At 41.5% G+C, this 24445-nt stretch overlaps 1 protein-coding gene across 3 annotated transcripts in view; it reads right to left on the bottom strand.

Moving 5' to 3' along the window:
- Positions 1-24445, bottom strand: part of SMARCA4 (SWI/SNF related BAF chromatin remodeling complex subunit ATPase 4) — a 105185-nt gene that overhangs the window by 13548 nt on the left and 67192 nt on the right. For 2 of the 3 annotated variants that reach the window (XM_073622611.1, XM_073622614.1), the window contains exons 17-29: positions 23914-23980; positions 23722-23832; positions 23394-23636; positions 21828-21941; positions 19296-19403; positions 19127-19213; positions 18883-18929; positions 18601-18767; positions 18299-18462; positions 17339-17566; positions 11648-11758; positions 11301-11519; positions 2183-2433 (exon numbers count right to left, since the gene is read on the bottom strand). In XM_073622611.1, the coding sequence (XP_073478712.1) occupies positions 2183-2433; positions 11301-11519; positions 11648-11758; positions 17339-17566; positions 18299-18462; positions 18601-18767; positions 18883-18929; positions 19127-19213; positions 19296-19403; positions 21828-21941; positions 23394-23636; positions 23722-23832; positions 23914-23980 (1917 nt within the window). The remainder of the gene's footprint in view (positions 1-2182; positions 2434-11300; positions 11520-11647; positions 11759-17338; positions 17567-18298; positions 18463-18600; positions 18768-18882; positions 18930-19126; positions 19214-19295; positions 19404-21827; positions 21942-23393; positions 23637-23721; positions 23833-23913; positions 23981-24445) is intronic. The other variant, XM_073622615.1, reaches the window with a different exon arrangement.

The raw sequence follows: 24445 nt of genomic DNA, 5'->3' as shown, positions 1-24445 counted from the left end.
AAGCCTGTGCAGCATGAAGAGGCCTCAGGGATCCCAAAGAGGACCAGGAAGCTCAGTAACTTCTGCAAGAGGCAACTTAAAGGCAGAACGAACCATTACGGTGAGAGTCAGGATCAAAAGGCTCTGTGACTGAGAGGTAGACATAAACTGGATGTCTTCTTGTCCAGATTGCTCGGAAGCAGACTCATCCACCAGGCCCTCCACAGAATCCTGAGCTTTTAGCTCTTCCCCATCATCAACCCATTCCTGCTCCAGACTAGGAGGCTCCGGGGAGGGGGATCTGTCACTCTTCTTGCCACCCTGTGGGATGGAGGCAATCATGCCAGCAAACCTGTGCTCTAACCCGGCTAGGGCAGAGGACAGTTCATCCCCACAAAGGGTGAAGCAGCAGCGTTGACTGTAGGCACAATACCAGATAAGCGCAGTGGCTCAGATTGCCCGGAAGCCTCTAGTCTTTCAGGGGATATAACAACTAGGGATACGACTAGGTTCATCAGGAACTACTGACGACATTGGTGTGCCCTTCCCTGTAGTGTTAGTCCCGTTCCTCTTTTGTAAAGACATTTACTAGCCACAAAAAGAGTACCTGGGTGTAGTATTAAAACACCTCAGAAGGGAGACCCTTTAATAGGGCTCATCAAGCCCCTATGCAACAATCCTGCTAAGCACCTTTAGCCTGCCAAGCAATACCTGTTGACGCACGTGACCCGGGTAAGGAGAAATGAACCGCTGCAAGTGCCTAGTTCAAAGCCCGCTCTGTGTCCCACAGTTGCCTTCTGGAAGCACCGCATGCTTGGCATACACCGCTTTAAATAAGCTGGCTGTGCGCCTAAGCATTCTGTGCGTGTGCACGCACGTGCGCAGTCCTGGCAAATGGGCGTGGCTGTATTCGCGTACAATGCAAATCGTGCGCCCAGATAAAGGCTACAGCGCATGTGCAGCGAAGCCGTGTGCGCCATGGCCGCCTAACAATCAAACTGCTAAGCCCAGTGGCACTCTTGCGAACGTACGTGCGTCAAGGCGAAATGGCGCACCGTCGTGCGCCATCATACAGGTAAAAAACAGCCAGACACAAGCAAAAAAAAGGTACACTTTGCAAACACCCACAGCTAGCCCAAAACTCCCCCATATGGTCACCGCACATAGGTGTCCAGCCTCTAGCTAGCTTGACTGATAGTTACAATCACTGGGACACCCCACAATAAGTAAAGGGGTTTCACTTGCCTGTCCAGGCGCAGGGCAGCTTAGAAACTAAGAGCCCAAACTTCACCCATCACGGCGGGTTCCTGTCACTTGAGGACCTTCAAGGACTGGGTACCCTTTTCGTGTTTAGGGTCCACGCCCTTGGACCTGTACAGCACCCTGCAGGAATGCCTTAGCGCTGTGGTGTCCAGGATTCCACTTCACAGGGTCCAGCGCCCGGAGGCCGCATTACAGGCAAAACCTTGCAGGATCTCGAGTCTTCTTTGCGAGGCTCGGGTACCGTTTGTGGGACTAGAGACCTGGATCTCAGAGAGCTTAAACAACCGTGCCATCTACCTTGCAGACACTAGTAAAAAACTGAAGTACTTTCTATATGGGAGGGGTTATACAGGGGATCAATTCCTGTCTTTTTTCCATCAGCTCCTTTGGTCTACCAGTGTCCATATACCTGGAGATGAAGTATAACCCAGAAGGTAATGAATATTAGCCCAACTCTGTGTCCCATGATGTATGAAAAAGAAAAAAAAACCTTTAGTATGCAGCAGCCCACATCAGCCCCCCTAATACTTACCTGAGCCCCATCTCAATCAAGCGATGTTGCACGAGAGTCTCGGCTGCCCGGAACTCTTCCCCCTCATTGGCTGAAACAGTAGTGGGGCGCCATTGGCTGCTGTCAAAGTCAATGAGCCAATGAGGAGAGAGAGGGGGCAGGGCGGTACTGCAGCTCCATGTCTGAATGGACACACAGAGCAGCAGCTCGGCTTGGTTGCCCCCATAGCAGGCTGCTTGCTGTAGGGGCATTCAGCAGGAGCCAGAAATGTCGACGAGGGACCCAAGAAGAGGAGGATCGGGGCTTCTCTGTGCAAAACCGCTGCACAGAGCAGGTAAGTATAACAGGCTTGTAATTTTTAAATGAAAAAAATAAAATAGACTTTAGTATCACTTTAATACCCCAAAGATCACTTTGTTGACCACTCACCTGTCTTTGTACTTGATGACTGCATCCACTGTTTTCTTCATCTTCTTGGTGAGGTTTGGAGGGTTGGGGGAAAGCTTCTCGGCTGGTGGTCTTCCTCTTTTCTTCTTCTTGCCATCGTCCTCTCTTTCCCGAATCCGCGTGCTGGTGGTAGGAGTGGACATTCCTGGGTCTATATCTCGCTTTCGCTTGCGAGTGGTCTTCTTCTGGCGTACCTCCTCCTCAATTTCCTCCAATGTACCCTCTTCTATGGCCTGATCAGAGAACAACTACATTTATTACACCTGTACTTGAGCAGCAAATAAAAATGCCCCCTCCTGACACAAACCTTTGACCCTCATGTCTGGACAGTTCCGATTGGCCCTGTGCTGATCACATGCACTCTTCCAAAGAAAAAAAAAAAAAACCCCTTTCTAGCAATACACAATAAACTGAGCATGTGCAGTCTGACTCCATAGACTCTGTGTTATCAGGAAATTATTAGGGGACAGTGGAAGGGGAGGATCAGAGAAGACAGGGTCAAACAGCCTTTTTACACAATATGGAGGATTAACCCCTTAGGTTCCACAGTGAGTATAACAAGCATCCTTTACTGTAGGGCTTAAACTACTAAACATAATAATTGATTATGAAAATAGTTGTCAACTATTGCCATAATCGATTCGTTGGTCAGCTGATTAGTTGGCCTGCCTACAGAATGCATTATTTGTTTACATATCAGGAAATACAGTGCAGCACACATACAGCTCAGTACACCATCCATACATGTCAGTAAGTGCCTGAGAACTTGTGAATGTGTGAGGAGCAATGCCTCATGGGACATGTAGTCCTGAGCAGGAGAAGGAAGTGAGTGGTTCTAAAGGCAGAATTTTTTTTTTACCTTGCTATAGGGGCAATCTATACTATACTTTGCAGCTTGCTATTGGGGCATTCTAAAGTCAGGTGGAGCCATAAATGTCAGTGGGGACCCCAGAAGAGGAGGATCTTGGCTGCTCTGTGCAATACCATTACACAGAGCAGGTAAGTATAACAAGTTTGTTGTTTATACAAAAAAAAAAAAAAAAATCACTTTAACCACTTCCCGCCTGGCCTATAGCAGAATGATGGCCGGGCGGTGGTTCAGTTATCCTGACTGGGTGTCATATGACGTCCTGCAGGATAACAGCCGCCGCGTGCAAATGGGGGCAGGCATTGCATCGATCGATGGTGTGGTGTGTCAGTTTGACACACTGCTACACCGATCTCGGTAAAGAGCCTCCAACGGAGGCTCTTTACCACGTGATCAGCCGTGTCCAATCACAGCTGATCACGATGTAAACAGGAAGAGCCGTTGATCAGCTTCTCCTCACTCATCTGACAGACGCGAGTAGAGGAGAGCCGATCGGCGACTCTGATTGGGGGGGGGTGTCTGGGAAGCACATAACATGTGGATGGCCAGGTACATCCCTCATGGCCATCCACATGTGCAAATTAATGCCCAATCTATGCCAATCAGTGCCCACAAATGGGCACTGACTGGCACCATTATGGAACAAATTCAGTGATGCCCAGCAATGCCACCCAGTGTCATCAGTGCCACCCATCAGTGCCCATCCGTGCCACCTAAGAGTGCCCATCAGTGCCGCATACCAGTGCCCATCAAAATTTCCGGTCTTTATTTGTTGCGCAAAAAATAAAAATCGCAGAGGTGACCAAATACCACCAAAAGAAAACTCTATTTGTGGGAACAAAATGATAAAAAATTTGTTTGGGTACAGTGTAGCATGACCACGCAATTGTCATTCAAATTGCAACAGCGTTGAAAGCTGAAAATTGGCTTGGGCAGGAAGGTGTATAAGTGCCCTGTATTGAACTGGTTAAGGGCTCTGTAAAGGGAGCATCAGTATCTGAATCCAGAGAAACTGGAGGCTGATAGACTGGAGGTAATATAAAAGGCATTACAATTAAAGTTATATTACTTTCACTTTTTCACAGTATAAATTAACCCTTCATAGTAGTGACTATCTGCTATTTTTGTACTACAAAAGGGCTAGTTTTTTATTTTTTTTAACCCCATGGTGATACAAAAAGCATGCTGCTGCTAATAAAGGTCTTATATTGGCCATACACGTATCAATTTTTGGATGAGAATATTTGTACGATTATGCATATGAAAATTCTTTGTACATTAGATAAATGTCGTTTGAAAATTTCACTTGCTTTTAAAAACATTCAATTTTAAAATTAACGTAATTTCTGAAAAAGAACACATAAAAACGGTCTGAAAATTTCTTTGATGAAGAAAAGGTTTTCTATTCTGCTCCTTTGAATTTTACTGTCACTGCGGTTGAAAACACAACATCGATATGACCCCACTAACGATTAGAAAATCAAACGTTCTTAAAATGAAAATTTTCCAAGGAAAATTTTGTTTGCGCATGGCCAGCAGCCGCAGAGCTTATATCAAGCTACCGGCCTATGACCAGGGAGATCATGCATAATATTATATTATAACCCTGTCTGAAAATCTGCAAAACAGCATTTTAGGTCTTTTTAAGTTTCTTTTTTTTTTTTTTTTTTTTTTTTAATAAAATTTTTGATCCGAGTCCAATGATATGTACCAGATTCAACCTCTAATACTAGATATGTCTCTTGTTATTCTCAGAGTGGATTAGATATTTTGTTACCCAACCATATAGATGGTTATTTGTATTTATCACTGCATATTAGAGCTGCACGATTCTGGCCAAAATGAGAATCACTATTTTTTTGCTTAGAATAAAAAGATTGTGATTCTCGCGGATTAAAACCTTTCACATTAAAAACAAAAGAAAAAAAAAATGGGCTAACTTTACTGGTTAGTTTTTTTTTTTATTCATTTAAGTGTAATTTTTTCCCAAAAAATTGCATTTGAATGACTGCTGCGCAAATATGGAGTGACATAAAATATTGCAACAACCACCATTTTATTCTCTACTAAAAAAATACATATACGTGTGTGTGTATGTGTATAATGAATAAAAAAATAATAATAATAATAATAATAATAATAATAATAATAATAATAATAATAATAATATTATATATATATATATATATATATATATATATATATATATATATATATATATATATATATATATATATATATATATATATATAGAGAGAGAGAGAGAGATAGAATATATATATATATACACAATAAGTAATTTTCTAGCAAAAAAAAAGGATTTGAACTTGAAACCAACAAATGTCAGAAAAAGGTTTAGCGGTTAAGCTTCCCACATTTACACACCAAAGTGTATTCCTTTGATCTAGAGCAGTGTTTCTCCAGTCCTCAAGTACCCCCAACAGGTCATGTTTTCAGGATTTCCCTCAGATGAAACGGCTGTGGTAATTACTAAGGCAGTGAAAACTGATCAAATCACCTGTGCAAAATAGTGGAAATCCTGAAAACATGACCTGTTGGTGCGCCTTGAGGACTGGAGTTGAGAAACACTGATCTAGAGGACAAATTGTTACAATGTTTATACTTAAGTTCCACTGCTAAAGAATGTTGTGATACTTGGCAGTTTTTTCCCTTTCTTTTGATGGCTGTCGGCTTCAGCAGAGCAGAGAGAATTCTCTGCATAGAAAGAATCAGCAAATATTTTGTCAAGATCGCAAGGGGGAAAGAAATTGCGATAACAATCCTTAACGATATATGCAGCTCTACTGCATATAGATATTCAAGAATAAATTGTCTTTCTTTTTTAAACGTTACATTTATAACTAAATTATACACCAAACTTTGAATTTTTTAATCGAAAAAAATCAGCCAACTAATCGATTATGAAATCAATCATTAGTTGCAGCTCTACTTTAATGCATATACACAGACTGATTTTACTATTGTGGGTTTAGCAACACTTTAAACGCATGGTATCGCAGTGCCATGTATTTTGGTGGAGCTCAATCTAAAAAAAAATATGCAAGTACCTTTTTTTGTGGGTTTCGCAAGCATAGAGCAACCTAATAAACATCACATGTAAAAAAGCGCTCGGGCGCACCTCCTTGTATGAATGAGCACCCAAGACTGGTGTGCCTCGGGGTTGTGCGCAAATCTGTGCCTTGACTACAAAAAGGTTGAATAACACTGGTCTAGATTACATGGTCTCCAGCCATCTTGAGCACTGTGGACCTTTTAATGGTGTTAGTTCACCTTTAGGGCCAGTTCACACCACATGCAGTCCAGTGCATTTTTTTTCTGCATCAAAAATGCATGGAAAGTAGGTTATATGGTTTTCAATGGCATAGTTCACATCAGTGCTTGCAGTTCCAGAAAAAAAAAATAATAGAACATGCATTTTTCCTAAACTGGAACACTGTAAAACGCAACAAAAATGCACTGCAATGCACGTCTTTATTAAGGATTAAGAAAAAAAGAGGGAGAAAAAAAAAAAAATGCACTGAACTGCATCAAAAACACGTCCAAATTATGCATGCAGAAAAGCATCTGGAATGCATCCGGACTGCATTTCTATGGTGTGGTGTTTTTCTGTAAAGGTGAACTAACCCTTTATCACATCACCTGCTGGGAAGTATTACATCTCTTCTAATAGGGTCTCTTTCCACATCTCCATACACACAGGTTCTAGAGCTGGCCATAGACTAGAAATTCGGCTGGTTCAACAGCTGCGGGTCCCGCTGTCAGAATACACTGTGTGGGAGGTAATAATGGAGGGGAAGGGGGAGGGGTAAGGATTTCTTCATCCATTTCATTGGACATGGATTGAGGAATTTTTATTTTTTTTATTTTTTTATTTTTCAGCCCGCTGCACAGACCTACCTTAATCTGCATGGGAATGTATGAGTCTTCTGAAGGTCGTTTATATTACAGACTATGATTACTGCCAAGTACACAAGATAAACCCATCAGTAATTTGATTTTTGCACCTTATTTTTAAAATAATTCACGCACTGGTTCACCTTATGGGCACTGATGAGCACCGATAGGCAGCACTTATGGGCACTAATAGGTGGCATGGATAGGCGTTACTGATGGGTGGCACTGATGGGCGACACTGATGGGCATTGATCGACAGCAGTAATGGGCAACACCGATTGCCAGCATTGACTGGCATCGCTAATGGGCACCGATTAGTGGCACGCACTGATTTCTGCCACTGGTGAGCACTGACTGGTGACACTATATGGCTATATTGTAATCAGTGCCCTGCCTACATTCCTAGATGTCCCCCTGCGTGGGCATGCTGCTGATCGGCTCTCCTCGCCACACACTCTGTCAGTGTGAGGCGAGGAGCGCCGATTACCGGCATCTCCGTGTTTACATGTGACCGGCTGTGATTGGACACAGCCGATCACATGGTTAAAGAGCCACAGACGCGGCTCTTTACAGAGATCGGGGTCAGCGGGGTGTCCTAGCAAGACGGCACGGCCACGATCGATGGGGGGGGGCACGAGAACGGCTGTTCTGGGACGCCGTCATATGACGGCGTCCCAGAACGAGAGCCGCACCGGCCCACCGTCATTTGAGGGTGGGCAGTCGGCAAGCAGTCAACTAGTAATTGCGCGGTCATGCAATGCTGCACTTTTTCCCAGAAATAGAGCTTTCTTTTGGTGCCATTTGATCACCTCTGCGGTTTTTATTTTTTACGCTATACACAAAAAAAACAGCGACAATTGTGAAAAAAAAAAATATATATTTTACTTTTTGCTATAATAAATATCCCCAAAAATGTTTTTAAAAAACACATTTCTTCATCAGTTTAGGCCAATATGTTCTTCTGCAAATTTTTTGGAAAAAAAAAAAAAAAAATTCGTAATAAGCGTATATTGATTGCAGATGCTATAACGTTTGCGCAAACCAAATTATGGGAAAGATTTATGGCATTTAAAAAATTTTTTTACTAGTAATGGCGGTGACAAATCGGACACTTTTGACACATTTTTGGGACTATTGACATTTATACAGCGATCAGTGCTATAAAAATGCACCAATTACTGTGTAAATGTCACTGCCAGGGAAGGGGTTAACACTAGGAGGCGATCAAGGGGTTAAATGTGTGTTTCCTCAGTGTGTTTAAACTGTATGGGGATAGGACTGAGTAGGAGGAGAGACATTTCGCTGTTCCTACTTAATAGGAACAAACAACATGTCTCCTCTCCTCTGACAGCACAGGGATTTGGAGTGTGTACACACTCAAATCCCCGTGCTTGCGCTCATGTGTGGCCGGCGGCGATCGCAGTCGCTGGCCACACGCATTGGGTTCCCCGCTGCACAGCGGCAGTTTCGCGCAGTGGTGCCATTGTGCCGCAGTATATGTAAGTGAGGCAGTCGTGAACCGGTTAATTTATACAATATTTACACTTTTAGGAACCTTCTAATGGGCCATCCAGGACCCCCCCCCCCCCCCCATTGGAGACTCGCACTCCCCATTGCAGCCTGCTGTCTACCATCTTATCCACTTGGATATAGCCCCCTCATTTCCCGGAAGGGATGTTCATAGTCCACCCCTGGCTATTCACACTATTTGTGTATAGTTTTAACTGATCAGTAAGTTAACTTCTTAAGGTTCTCTTTTTTTCCTGTTTGTTTTTTAAGCAATATATCATTTTATTGCCAACTGGTGAGCATTCAGCTACGATGTTGCGCCATCCCCTGATGAAGTCACGTGATGCGACGATACGTCAGGATTGGAGCAATAGGCTGAAACCAGAAGTGACGCAAAGCATACGAGCTCGCCGAGTGTTATCTGAGCGTTTTCTTTATACAAAGTGAGTGTATCTACTTTGTGCACTTTTAATAAATTAAATTCTAAGCGTTATTATGGTATTGGGATCTTTCTTCCATTTTTACCATCTGAATTGAGTTAATTGGATGCGAAGGCTGTGCCCAAATCTTTGATCCATTGCTGCATCCACCAAAGAGGGACCCTCTGAAGACCCCTGTCCAAAGCATCTGATCCATTCATGCTGTAACCCTACAACTGTAAGGTGAGGGGGCTTGTGCACATTAAGGTGTCACTACAGTGGATTTGCCTGATATCGGCCATTTAGTTGAAGGGATTATCACTTATTCAACATTTTCTGAATTGTCACTTTTTTTTGGACTGTTCAAATATCAGAGCCCAGGTTGGCTCATTGGACGTTTTATCTGTTTACATAGTTACATAGTAGGTGAGGTTGAAAAAAGACAAGTCCATCAATTCCAACCTATGTGTGTGATTATATGTCAGTATTACATACAATTTCACATCCTGGCCACTCTTACAGTAAAGAACCCTCTACATTGTTTAAGGTTAAACCTCTTTTCTTCTAATTCTAATGAGTGGCCACGTGTCTTGTTAAACTCCCTTCCGCGAAAAAGTTTTATTTCTATTGTAGGGTCACCAGTACGGTATTTATAGATTGAAATCATATCCCCTCTCAAGCGTCTCTTCTCCAGAGAGAATAAGTTCAGAGCTCGCAACCTTTCTTCATAACTAATATCCTCCAGACCCTTTATTAGCTTTGTTGCCCTTCTTTGTACTCGCTCCATTTCCAGTACATCCTTCCTGAGGACTGGTGCCCAGAACTGGACAGAGTCTGGTAGAATGGGAGAAATATTGTTTTATCTTTGGAATTAATTCCCTTTTTAATGCAAAAGTGTTTCTTAGCACTATACTTCAAAATAATTCTTTGTTCCAAGATTGCACCTAGCAACATGTGCACTTTATTTCACTTACTATTTGCGATTGGTTATTCATTATCATTTAGTGGTTATTATTATCATCATGTGCTGATTATTATGATTGCTGCACCAAGCAACTGGTTCAATTTTCACTTAGCACTTATTAATTTGTGTAATGTGTCAGTTTATGATTTTATTGGCACCTACTATAGTTTTTTCTGTTCTTAAGCGGAATGCCCCGCGAAAATTTATTTTTAAAAGTCAGCAGCTACAAATACTGCAGTTGCTGACTTTTAAAATAAGGACACTTACCTGTCCCAGGGTCCATTGATGTCGGCACCCGAGGCCGAACCGTCCCTGGGATACTGCCGCCACCATCTTTGTTAAGGGAATCAGGAAATGAAGCCTTGCGGCTTCACTTCCCGGTTCCCTACTGCGAATGCGTGAGTCGTGCTGCACAATCCGAATGGCCACTGCTGGCTCTGGGATCCGTGTGTGTCCCAGCAGACAGCGCGGGGGGACGGGAAGAGGCGTAGAATCCTGTGGGAGTCTATGCCCAGAAGTGGGTACAAATACCTGTCTTAGACAGGTATCTGCACCCCTCTCCCCCCTGAAAGGTGCCAAATGCGACACCGGAGGGGGGGGGGGGTCCGAAAAGCGAAGGTTCAATTTTTGTGTGAACCTCCACTTTACCTTTGTTCATTACATTACCACTTTATCATAGTGTTTCATATCATTCGTCAGAGTCAACAGCGCAGAATCACAACCTTACCCATTCACTTGTTTATCTGCCAAGGATCAGTTAGTTAGGTGCTGCTGCAGCGAACCATCAGTTTTCTAATTTGACAGCATGGGAGTATGCTGATAGATATATACATACACACACACACTATATATATATATATATATATATATATATATATATATATATATATATATATATATATATATATATATATATATATATATATATACACACACATACATATACACATACAATACATTATATATATATATATATATATATATATATATATATATATATATATATATATATATACACACACACACACACACACATACACACCACTTATAGATATACGACTTGCACCTGCTCCTGAGGAAGTGAATTTTTTCACGTAACGCATAGAGCATTAGGATGCAATCCTGACCGTTTTTTTTATTATGGATTTATCCAACTACCAACCATTATTGGTCATCAATTCTAATATGTTTAGCAGTTACCCGTATTTTGTGTCTGTATCATTTTTAGTGGTACACATTTTATGAATGCTAAGATTCCCAGGTGATGCTGCTGTGTGCAACTATCTGACCTGTTTTTAATTCTGTACCATTTTTTGGCTGGACTGTATTATTCCAATAAACATTTGTTCTTTCTTATATACCGTTTGTCATTTACGGTTATACCAATGATCCATCATATAAGCATGATAACAAACAGAAACACACCTTCAGCCACTGTTTCTCCGTCAGAGAGTCGCTGTAATCCACCTCCTTCCTACTACGGGAACCCCGACCAAACATTTTCTCCTCCTCCTCCTCACAGGTAAGACGCTCCACCTCAGCATCATCTTTAATGATCCAAGATGGCAGCTCATCCTCCTCCATCAGACGCGGCTTGCGCTTGGGATTGCGAGCTTCCTCTCGCCGCCTGTCCAAATCCATTCGCTAAAAGAAAAGACGAGACCGAAGCCACGAGAGCAGAATTAAGTCCAGGTGACACAGTCGTTACAAAATGGCAGCCTTCATCTAAGTCACGGGAATCATTGGAATATAAAACCAGGCATGAGACTTACCATGAACAACTCAAACTCCTCTTCATGTCTTGCAATCATTTGATTCACAGTTTCATCATCGGGAACCTCATCCTCCTCCTGCAAAATCAATTGTTTATTGTCTGATGTGATCTGCCAGAGAACCATGAGAAAAAGACAGGAAAACAAGTTTATTCCAATACTCCCAGGTAAGGGTGATACCATCTCCAATCTCTGGATATATGACTCTAGTAAAGACATGCTTTTAGAAGACCGGTACTTTCTAAGCTGTCTATACGAGAGATGTAGCCCTTTACTTTCGTTCTTCCCCTTATACCTGTATGCAATGGTGTATTTTAGTTTTGTGCTGCCCTAGACAAGACTAAAAATTGGGCGCCCCGCCCGCCCAAACCCCCACGGTATATCGTTCTGGTCTCAGGGTCTGATGGGGAAGCTACAGCCATTCACGGTGAAAAACTGCGGCTTCCTCATCAGACCCTGAGACATAATTAGTTTAAGTGCCTTTAATAGAATCACTGTCCATGGTCCGACGTTCGTGGTGATACCTCACATGTGTGGGACGATTGCTGTCTGCGTTTGTGACCGACACATGCGTACGCCTTTTGCCAGCGAGCACGGGAGGACGACGGCACTTTAATTGTTTTTTTTTTTTTTCTTTTTTATTACTTATTGCTGTCTCAAGGAATGTAAATTGACAGCAACAGGCACGTGACAGGCAGTGTTAATTTTGGCAGCAAATTTCGATTTAGTCATAGTCTCTTGACTAAAAAGCCATTTTAGTTTAAGGCTGGGTTCACACCTATGTGAATTGGATGAGGGTTTCTCCACATGCAATTCGCATGACAGGAGATTGTGACCGACTCTCCGTGGAGCTGGTTCACATGTTTCCATTGCGGTTGCGGAGCGGCTTGCACAGGAGCGCTGAGCGTCTTCAGGCAAAAATTAGGCGTCGGTTTTTGTGCTCCCAGGACTAGACTGGGTGGTTCCCATATTGTGAAGGGGTAAGGGCATTTTTTTCCCCTTGCTAACAAGGACTGCATTTTCGTACATCAACTTATCTATGTCTATCTATTAATAGCTGTATTTCCCTTTTCCTTATAATATATAAATCATTGTTATTATAATTGGGCAACAAATGTGACAATACATGGTCCTGATGAAGCGAGGGATCCCGCAAAACACGTAGACCAATTCTTGTCATGTTGCTCATCATATGAGACATCGTTGGGATCTATCCTACATCCCACCTATATGATTTTATATGTTCTTAAAATTGTATGGTTGTCAGTTGATTTTTATAAGGATTGTAATAAAGAATTTTTTTTTTTAATCAATTATGGGTATTTGACTCCCAGTGGCATATTTAAAGTGAAACTGCACTGCATCTGAGCACCATAAACACAATCTAAATAATTTTTAATATTCAAAGCAAACTCCCCCATCCATCCATGTCTCCATGCTTTATTTGGTTGCAAAATCACTTTAAAAAACACCCCCCTAGCATTTCTGGCTATGGCCATCTTGAGTAAGGGCAAATGTTTCATGTAGCATTTACTCTAAAAAAAAGGGGGGGGGGGGGGCAATCAGCGGAAAACAAAATAACGCACAAATAAATGCAAGCTGAACACTATAGGTAATCACAAAGCCTATATAAGATCAATACAACAATATTTAGTGCAGAGCAATAATTTAGAGGAAAAAGTCCATTCCACAAAAGGGGACTAAACGTCCAAGAGGTGAAAGGCAAGATCCCTTGTGACGGAAAAAGAAATATTTCTCCAATACAATATTGGTGACAAAAACCTCCACCACAGACAGCCAGATGCGCTTACCGGATCAGATGGACGTCCGTATTATAGGTGGTCATATGCGCGTTTTATCCACTCAGGGATGTGGGTACATTCAAATCCAACTCAGGGGATCCCCCAATCCAGCACAATGGAACACCAATCCCGCAGTGGGATACAGCGATGTTAACAGGTTCACAATGTGATGGTATTCCCTTCACTTGTTCCAGTTTTGGAGAGAATCCTGGACTCCGCTCCGGGGGAGAGGCGGGGAATCGGAGCAGAATCCGGGATTCTCTCCGAAACTGGAACAAGTGTAGCATTTACTTCCTGGAATCCATTTGCCCGCCCTTAGCTTGGGTATGGAGGCAGATGGGTGTGCTTAGCTGAGAAAACCCCTCCTGCACTCCTAAAAACACCTGGGATGTATGACATCATTTGCCTAGGCATGGAAAGCAGGAAGTAACTGAAGAAATGTGAAAAGGTTTAAAACAAGCAAATATAATATACTTTCCTATCTATTTACTAATACTATCAGCATACGGATTAACAATTGTCAATGTTGATTGAGAGAGTGAAGTTCCGCTTTAAAGCCCCATGAGGTTTCCAATTTTGCTTTGGAAAGGAAAAAAGAAGATAAAAAAAAAAAAAAGGACAAAGACAGAGGGACTGCAATTGAAAAAGTCAGAGGAAAGGAATAGGAAAATAAAATATGGAAGGCAAAAAGGAAAAAAAAAAAAAAATAGAGAGAGAAAAAGGAAAAAAAGGAAAAGAAAAGACAAAAAAGGGGAAGGTAAAAAGGGACAAAAAAAAGACAGAGGGAACATAATGGAAAAGAGACCGAAAAGGAAAGCGAGGAATGCAAAATGAAAAAAAGGAAAGCAAAGGGATAGCAGACAAAGAAAGAAAAGAGGAAAGGAGAAGGAAAAAAAAAAAAAAAGAAAAAAAAGAAAAATACAGGAGGGGAGAGAAAAAAAGAAAAGAAAAAAATGAAAGAGAAAGAAAAAAAGAAAAAAAAAAGATGAATACAGTGAGGGGAAAAAAAAGTATTTGATCCCCTGCTGATTTTGTACGTTTGCCCACTGACAAATGATCAGTCTATAATTTTATTGGTGGGTTTATTTTAACAGTGAGACAGAATAACCAAAAAAAAATAACCCCCAAAAACGCATTTCAAAAAAGTTATAAAATTGATCTGCATTTTAAAAAAGAGTGAAATAAGTATTTGACCCCTTCGCAAGACATGACTTAGTACTTATACCAATATAATGCTGCGCTATCCAAATTGGATAGCGCAGCATTATATTGTTATAAAACTTTTTGGCGCGAGCATATGGGACGTGATCAATGCTAGCAGCTGTCCTTTAATCATCTGTAATTATCATCTGGATTTTCGCATGGTAGCTCGCAAGATTCTGTTTTTTAGAATGACTTAGTACTTGGTAGCAAAACCCTTGTTGGCAATCACAGAGGTCAGATGTTTCTTGTAGTTGGCCCCCAGGTTTGCACACATCTCAGGAGGGATTTTGTCCCACTCCTCTTAGCAGATCCTCTCCAAGTCATTAAGGTTTCGAGGCTGACGTTTGGCAACTTGAACCTTTAGCTCCCTCCACATATTTTCTATGGGATTAAAGTGGATGTAAAACCGAAATTTTTTTTATTTATTTTTTTACGTCATAATGTAGAGTATAAGATTTCCTATCATTTGAGCCCAACCTCTGCGCAATCCTCTTTTATTGTTCAGTGAGATAAAACTTGACAAACAGAGAAAAACTTTGGTCATTGTCATGCTGGAATACTCATCCGCGACCCATTTTCAATGCCCTGGCTGAGGGAAGGAGGTGCTTACCCAAGATTTAAAGGTACATGGCTCCGTCCATTGTCCCTTTGATGCCGCAAATTTGTCCTGTCCCCTTAGCAGTTAAAACACCTCCAAAGCATAATGCTTCCACCTCCAAATTTGACGGTAGTGACAGTGTTCTTGGGGTCATAGAAAGCATTCCTCCTCCTCCAAACATCGTGAGTTGAGGTCAAAGAGTTCGATTTTGGTCTCATCTGACTGCAACACTTTCACCCAATTTTCTCCTCTGAATCATTCAGATGATCATTAGAAAACGTCAGTAAATGTGCTTTCTTGAGCAGCAGGATTTCAGTCCTTCACTGCATAGTGCGTTTTCTTGGCGACTATAGCCCCACCTGCCTTGAGATCATTGACAAGATTCGGTGTAGTTCTGGGCTGATTCCTCACCGTTATGATCATGGAAACTCCAAGAAGTGAGATCTTGCATGGAGCCCCAGAGAGATTGACAGTTATTTTGTGTTTCTCCCATTTGCGAATAATTGCACCAACTGTTGTCACCCTCTCACCAAGCTGATTGGCGATGGTCTGTAGCCCTTTCCAGCCTTGTGTAGGTCTACAATCTTGTCCCTGACATCCTTGGACAGCTCTTTGGTCTTGGCCATGGTGGAGAGATTGGAATCTGATTGACTGCTTCTGTGGACAGGTGTCATTTATACAGGTAACAAGCTGAGATTAAGAGCACTCCCTTTGAGAGTGCTCGTAACCTGGGAGCCAGAAATCTTGCTGATAGGGGGATCAAATACTTATTTCACTCATTAAAATGGAAATCAATTTATAACTTTTCTGAAGTGCGTTTTTCGGGATATTTTCGTTATTCTGTCTCATTGTTAAAATAAACCTACCATTAAAATTATAGACTGGTCATTTCTGTTTCAATTGTTTTTATTGGTATTTTTAAGAAAATGAAGATTAATCAAACCCTGTGCAGAGCAGCAAACAATCCTAACATGCTCTGAATCAAACAAGAACTGGTACAAAACAAATGAGGGGAGGAGAGTAAGGAATCATCAGGGGAAGAGCTTGGCAAACCGGTTAGGTCTTTTATAAGGCCTCAGTGAAACATGTGGGCATAACAGAAGTAGACATTACAGAGACATTATTATCCCTGAGAGGTGGACATCAGGATTATTGCCCAGTATATCAATATTGAGATCAATGAGGATAGGAAGATCCTGAGATTGAGACCTTGCTGAAACAGTCACTGTGAGTAGGCCCTCAAAAACGATATTGAGGGTTCTAGTCCAGTGACCATTTTTCTCGAAACATCTTCCCCGTCTCCCCTGATGGGGGATCCAAACCCTCAATTATAGTAATAAAATTTGTTTGAGTAGGAAAAGGGGAAAGGAGGAAATAAAAAAGGGGCAAGGAGGAAATAAAAAAGGGGCAAGGAGGAAATAAAAAAGGGGCAAGGAGGAGATAAAAAAAAAAGGGGAAAGGAGGACATAAAGGGGAAAGGAGGACATAAAGGGGAAAGGAGGACATAAAGGGGAAAGGAGGACATAAAGGGGAAAGGAGGACATAAAGGGGAAAGGAGGACATAAAGGGGAAAGGAGGACATAAAGGGGAAAGGAGGACATAAAGGGGAAAGGAGGACATAAAGGGGAAAGGAGGAGATAAAAAAGGGGGAGGGGGGAAAAGCAGATAGAACATGATTCCTAGGTGGGGTAGGATCAGAGGAACAAAAAGAAGAAAAGAAAAAGAAAAGAAAAGAAAAAGAAAAAGAAAGGAAAGGAAAAGTAAGGAAAAGTAGTGAGTCCATCCGGGGATGCTCCAGTCATTAACGGTCTCAGTCTCCTGGGACCTGCAAATAGTTTAGCCAAGGACACCAAACATTTTCAAAGGTTGTTTGCTTATCTCGTAAGATGCTTACTACCTGACTGATCTTTTTTTTTTGTCATTGGACAAACGTACAAAATCAGCAGGGGAGCAAATACCTTTTTCCCCTCGCTGTACATGGAAAAGAAGATGAATGGGGAAGTAAAATCAGAGGGTGGATAAGTAGCCAAGACAAAACAAAAGATATCATCGCAGGAAGGCAATATGAAGGAATAGGGTGTGCTTTACCTCATCCTGCTCCTCATGCTCCAGAATCGCCTGCAGAAAAGCCTTCCGCTCGTGGCTGGAGGATTTCTGATCAAACATTCCAGCTTGAATGACCTTCTGATCCACATTCAGCTTGTATTTGGCTGCTGCCAGGATCTTCTCTTCCACACTGTTTACTGTGCACAGACGCAGAACACGCACCTCGTTCTGCTGACCAATGCGGTGAGCTCGATCCTGAGCCTGTAAATCCTGCACACACACAAAACAAAAAAAGTGTTTAAAAGAGTATTTTGTGAAGTCTGTTCCCAGATGTTTAGTTAGCCATAGACTCAGGTGACAGTTGCCCAGCTTTTTTTTGGCAGATTGGGCCCATGGTTCCTGCAAATGACTTACTGCTCTTATGCGAGTCACCTGGGCAGGTGAGAAGGTCTGGCCTGACTGCAATATACTCTTCCCTGTTAGAAGAAATGCCAGTAGTATGACCGCACACCTTTCCTATTTTCCCCTCCTGGCTCTGTAGGAGTAAACAAGGTGTTGGTCTCTCATGCTTAAGCCAACCATAGATGGATCGAATCTTGGCTGGTTCAGTAGGGACTGGCCAAAATTCAATCCATCTATGGGCAGGCTGGTTGTACTAAAGTGAATCAAAAATCGATCAACTTCAGTACAACTAGCCTGATGAATTTTTTGCAAGCGATCACTGCCGGCAGCAGTGATCATTGTGTGTTCTGCCGTCAAGTAAGCCTCCTTGCCGGCAGAACACAATAGCACTACAGGAGGGATTCTCCCATCAACATTGTTGAAAATGATGAAAATTGTATAATCTATGGGCCGTTTTATTCACATAGAGATCAATATGTTTTTGCACATCTGATGGTCTTGACAATCTATTGGCATCTCTACAGTGCTGATTCCCAGAGAATATATAAAACTGAATGGCCTATAAACTCGACTTACACAGATTTGGTCTCTCCTGCATACCTGATGTGGGTTCCAGTCACTGTCAAAGATGACAACGGTGTCCGCAGATTGCAAATTGAGGCCCAAGCCTCCAGCGCGAGTGCTGAGCAGGAAGACAAAGTATTCTGATCCAGGCTCATTGAAGGTCTTCAATAACATTCCACGGTCTTCTGCTTTAGTTGTTCCTAAAGGACAAGAAATATGGTGAGGATTTTGTGACTTACCAGAAGCATATAAAGGCATTACTTAAGGAAAGGCCTGGTTATAACAGCCAACAAGGTACCCCTGCCAGACAGCATGGCCAGGTTCCCAATCTATATTACCATCTAATCTGAGGTATTTAAAGCCACGATAAGCAAAATAATCTTCCATGATGGTCATGAGGGTGGTCATCTGACAGAAGAGCAGAACTTTGTGGTTGGTGGCTCGTAATTTGGGGAGAATGCGGTCAAGGACTTCAAACTTTCCAGAGGCACGGTAGAGGTCCTGCCTATAGAACACAGAAGGGAAAGCTTTAGCGGAATTTGTCAGTTCGTAATTATGTACAGTCACTTCCATGGTAAGATATTTTTTGTTATCACTGGAAATGAAGAGGGAATACTCACCCCTGCACAATGCCTCCTGTAAAACCTAAGTGTTCAGAAAATGATTCCTGCAAAGAAATAAATGCCATAAAGTTTAGGGTCCACTACAGAAGAAAACAATATTTTCTTAAAGGAAAGGGAATCTTTAAGATGCGCTCTAGAAAAGACCATGCAAATAGAACCTTGGCAGAAACAGAACCTCGGGCCTCTGAACTACAAGGCAACTGATCACCAAGTTAAGAGTAGCATGAGTATTTCATCTCACCTCTATATGTTGGAACATGTACGGGTGGTTGCAAATCTTCCTAAGCTGCATAATGGTGTTCATCAGGGTCTTCGTACCACCTTTACCCTGCAGGAAAATATACATATTTCATTAATTTACAGTACATATAATCATAGAATGTAGTAAAAGTCACAGCCAAAAACCTTACCTTTTTATCCTTCTCTGAACCGTCTGTAAGGAGAACTCCCTTGGCCTGCATATGTCTGTACAGAACCCTTTGTAATGCAGACATGTCACATTTAATGACATACTCAACCTAGAAGATACCAAAAAAATAAATAAATAAAATAAGCATTCTTAAAAAAAAAAGGAAAAAAAATGGTATATATTAAAATATATATATATATATATATATATATATATATATATATATATATATATATATATATATACACACACACACACACACACTACCGTTCAAAAGTTTGGGGTCACATTGAAATGTCCTTATTTTTGAAGGAAAAGCACTGTACTTTTAAATGAAGCTAACTTTAAACTAGTCCTAACTTTAAACAAATATACTCTATACATTGCTAATGTGATAAATGACTATTCTAACTGCAAATGTCTAGTTTTTGGTGCAATATCTACATAGGTGTATAGAGGCCCATTTCCAGCAACTATCACTCCAGTGTTCTAATGGTACAATGTGTTTGCTCATTGGCTCAGAAGGCTAATTGATGATTAGCAAACCCTTGTGCAATCATGTTCACACATCTAAAAACAGTCTAGCTCCTTCCAGAAGCTACAAAACTGACCTTCCTGTGAGCAGATTGAGTTTCTGGAGCATCACATTTGTGGGGTCAATTAAACGTTCAAAATGGTCAGAAAAAGAGAACTTTCATCTGAAACTCGACAGTCTATTCTTGTTCTTAGAAATGAAGGCTATTCCATGCGAGAAATTGCAAAGAAATTGAAGATTTCCTACAACGGTGTGTACTACTCCCTTCAGAGGACAGCACAAACAGGCTCTAACCAGAGTAGAAAAAGAAGTGGGAGGCCGCGTTGCACAACTAAGCAAGAAGATAAGCACATTAGAGTCTCTAGTTTGAGAAACAGACGCCTCACAGGTCCCCAACTGGCATCTTCATTAAATAGTACCCGCAAAACACCAGTGTCAACATCTACAGTGAAGAGGCGGCTGCGGGATTTTGGGCTTCAGGGCAGAGTGGCAAAGAAAAAGCCATATCTGAGACTGGCCAATAAAAGAAAAAGATTAAGATGGGCAAAAGAACACAGACATTGGACAGAGGAAGACTGGAAAAAAGTGTTGTGGACGGATGCCAAAGGTGTGCAATGCTGTAATTGCTGCAAAAGGAGGATTCTTTGATGAAAGCAAAGTTTGATGTAAAAACAATGTTATTTCAAATACAAATCATTATTTCTAACCTTGTCAATGTCTTGACTCTATTTTCTATTCATTTCACAACGTATGGTGGTGAATAAGTGTGACTTTTCATGGAAAACACAAAATTGTTTGGGTGACCCCAAACTTTTGAACGGTAGTGTGTGTGTGTGTATATATATATATATATATATATATATATATATATATATATATATATATATATATATATATATATATAAATAACACATACATATACATACACACTGGCCACTTTATTAGATACACCTGTTCAATTGCGTGGTAACGCAAATTGGCAGTCCATTCTGGGGAAAGATTGCAACCATATGGTCGGGATCTACCTAGGTGCCTGGACTGACACCTGGTTCAGCCACTCAGCGATCTGCTGAGAGCCTGAGCCAGTTGCTCCCTCCCCTCCACAGCCCAGTGTTCCAGTGAGCACTGGAGAGGAAAGCAGAGAGCTGCGACTGTCAGAGTGGAGAGGAGAACTGAGCAATCAGCAGTGTTTGTTCACTCAGTTCTTACTGCAGAGTCGGTGGGGGACAGATCCAGCATCGGATTGATGCTGCATCCACCTAGGTGAAAATGAGGATGATTATTTTTTTTTTTAGAAGTCTAATCTTCTCTTTTAAATGCCTTTCAAACTATGTAACTCTTCTATGCGGTTATATTGGTGACCTCTAATCCATGCAATAAACCAAACCTGCGCTTTCCTCATTAAGGGCAACTTTGTTTTCCTTCTCTTGGGATACAGGAAGTCTCAAACCTCCAGGTTATACTGCTGCCTACAGGAGGGTTGGAGACTGGAAAGCAAGCTGTAGGCCACCCTAGGATAACTTCTCCCATTACGTGTGTGTGATAGATAGATAGATAGATAGATAGATAGATAGATAGATAGATAGATAGATAGATAGATCTATATATACACACACACACACACACACACATAGTATACAACAGAGATGGGGATGAGAGAGACCGAGATATAGATGGATATAGAGAGAACATATCCAAAACTGTTAGAGGCACTCACTGGTCTTGCAGAGGAGGAAGATCAAAAGCAGCAGTGTCAAGTCTTGAGAAAGATGGACTGGGCTTCATCGAAATGTTGACAATAAAAACACTGCCGTTTTTGATCTTCCTCATCTGCAAGACCCGTGAGTGCCTCTAAACCAGTTTTCGATTATATGCATTTCTTATTGGGTGAGCACCTGGACATTTACTTCAGAGTGCCGTTTCTTTCCTTGGAAAATATATTATAATATATATTTTTTTTTTCTCAGCTGTGATTTTCTCATTTTATAAACATCATACCTTTTCTGGCAGCTGAGCTTCCACTTCTTTCTTAAGCCTTCGAAGCAAGAAAGGGCGGAGGACTTTATGGAGACGACGAATGATTAGAATAGTTTCTTCTTCATTTAAATCCACCTAAATTAAAGAGAAACAAAATTGATGTTGAGAATGTAATTATTAGATCCCAAGTACAACTTACAAAGCCATTTACAACTCTGCCCCCAGCTACATCACTGACCTAGTCTCAAAATACCAACCAAATCGTTCTCTTCCTACGCCATATCATATGGATAAAATCTGCTGGACCTCCTGCAGGACAGACATCTGTATAGGTTATGGCAACCCTCAAAATTTCCACTCACCTGCTCGCATCAGGCAAGTGGAAATAAGCGGAGTGCAAGTATGGAGCCGCATTGGAGGGGGGGGGGGGGTTTGGGGGTGCCGCTGGCAGGCGGGGTTGAATGGGAGCCGATTCTTCTCCCAGCCTCAGCGGGAGCTGCCAAAGTTTGGTGAATGGTTGCTCGGACCGCCTAGCAGCCAATCACCAGCTTGGTAATAGGAAAAGTTAAACTACTCCCGCTCCACCTGTCCAGTGCTGTGCTTCGCTGTAATTCTCTCTGCATCCTAAATCAGTGAAAGTGTAATTTATTGGTTTTAATTTTTTTAATGCTATATTTAATATAGTATTCAAATATTTGCTTAACAAGACAGTAATGTGTACAGTGCCTATAGTAACCAATCATATTTTATCCATTTATTACAGTCAGAACAATGAAATATGCTTTATGTTAATATTGTTGAAGGTAATATTTATTTTTGTAACTTAATTCTGCATAAAACATTTAATAGTGTCATTTCATGAGATAATTTACGAGGACATGTTTAGGGGCGGAATTAGGGGTGGGGCATGGTAGGGGGGTTGGGTGTGTCAACTGGTGGCAAGTAACTCTTAAGGCCTGGCTAGTAGCTCAGGACTTGACATTTTGAGCTCTGGGTTATGGTATATCTAGTAGTAGACTGTTACAATCAACTGTGCTTGTTCTGTAATACTAAAGATGTTTCATCACTTATTCAAGCCACTTAAGCTGAACTGAAGTGACTTGGACAAACTAAGAAGAGTCTTCAACTTTATAGAACAAGTCCAGTTGAATGTGACCAACTACTACCAGTTATACCACTTGATCTTCAATCAACAGCTGTGTCCCTCAATGAGCAAAAGAGAAAAAAGTCCTTATTCATCAATATCTGATTCTCTTCAAAGAAACCCGAGTCAAGGTTCACATTATATCTAAAATCCAAACTAAATATTTTGTTTTGGATAGAATACAGAATGACAGTTATCAGAGCAGGTGTCCTTGTTGGAAGATTTCGCCTCTTTTCATGTCTTTGTAAACAATCAAAATGTTGGATTTTCTATCACATTCTAGCCCCAGAACAATGATCACAAGAATAGGGAGGGTGCATCTCCCCAGCAAGGATACAGATATTATGTTTCTGCAGGCATAGATGTAGGATTGCTTTCCTGTAACAATCAGTCTCCAACTTTTCCATATGTCAGGCCCAGTTACTTGTACAGTGTTGGCGTACCTTCTCTCCAGTCATTGCAAAGGGAGCGTTGAACCACTGCTCAAACGTGGTGCAGCTCTTGAAGATAGTTGGCAGTAGGAAGTTCAGAAGAGCCCACAGCTCGGGAAGCTTGTTCTGTAGAGGGGTACCAGTGAGAAGCACGCGACGAGGGGCCACATAGTGCGTATTAAGGACTTGTGTTAGCTTGCAGTGATGGTTCTTCATGCGATGACCTTCATCTACAATCATATACTTCCAACGGATCTAGAAGGCAGAACCCAACGCTGAGAATCAGCCAAGTGAAAAGTCATAGATCTCTTCAGACAGAGTAATGAAAATGTGCTCTTACCTTGGCCAGGATGTGCTTGTCTTTGATGATATATTCATATGTAGTAAGCAGAACATTAAATTTTCCACTGCGGAGTATAGAAACGAACGCACGGCGAGCAGCAGGGGATCCCTAGAGAAGGTGGTATAGATTACAGAGCACTGCATTGTGGGTGCAAAATTATTCCGTACACTATACATTTTAATAACCTACCTTGTATGATACTTTTACCACAGATGGTCCCCATTTGTCAAACTCATAAACCCAGTTAGATAGTGTCCTGAAATGGAAAGTTGTAAAGGATTAAAATTGGAGCAGACAGTACAGGCCTTCAGCTGATCTAAGAATGTTTGGGTGCGACGTGTGGGAATACTCGTAAGGGAAGAATACTTTAGGCTCCTGATAACCAACCTGCTCCTAAAGACCACATAATCCCCGTTGGTACATGTTGGGTGGCCCTTGTACATCCGCAGTCTGTTTTGGTATTTGTATAGGGAAAACAGCAGTGATCTCTACTAGCTTCTAGTAAAATTTGGTCCACAAGACCTCACTGGATTAGTTAGCATCTCTTCAGTCTCTAACCAAACCTGTAGCATATACACTGACTATCATTTCCTCCAGTATAGCTGCAGCCTTGTTTAATTAAAGTGATTATAAAGGTTTGTTTTTTTTTTTTTTTTTGTTTTTTTTAAAATAACAAACATGTTATACTTACCTGCTCCGTGGAAGGGTTTTGCACAGAGCG

The sequence above is a fragment of the Aquarana catesbeiana genome, linkage group LG03 (genome assembly GCF_042186555.1).
Source record: "Aquarana catesbeiana isolate 2022-GZ linkage group LG03, ASM4218655v1, whole genome shotgun sequence".
Classification (NCBI taxonomy): domain Eukaryota; kingdom Metazoa; phylum Chordata; class Amphibia; order Anura; family Ranidae; genus Aquarana; species Aquarana catesbeiana.
Note: the sequence above shows the minus strand (reverse complement) of the source record. Positions and strands in the feature narration are given on the sequence as shown.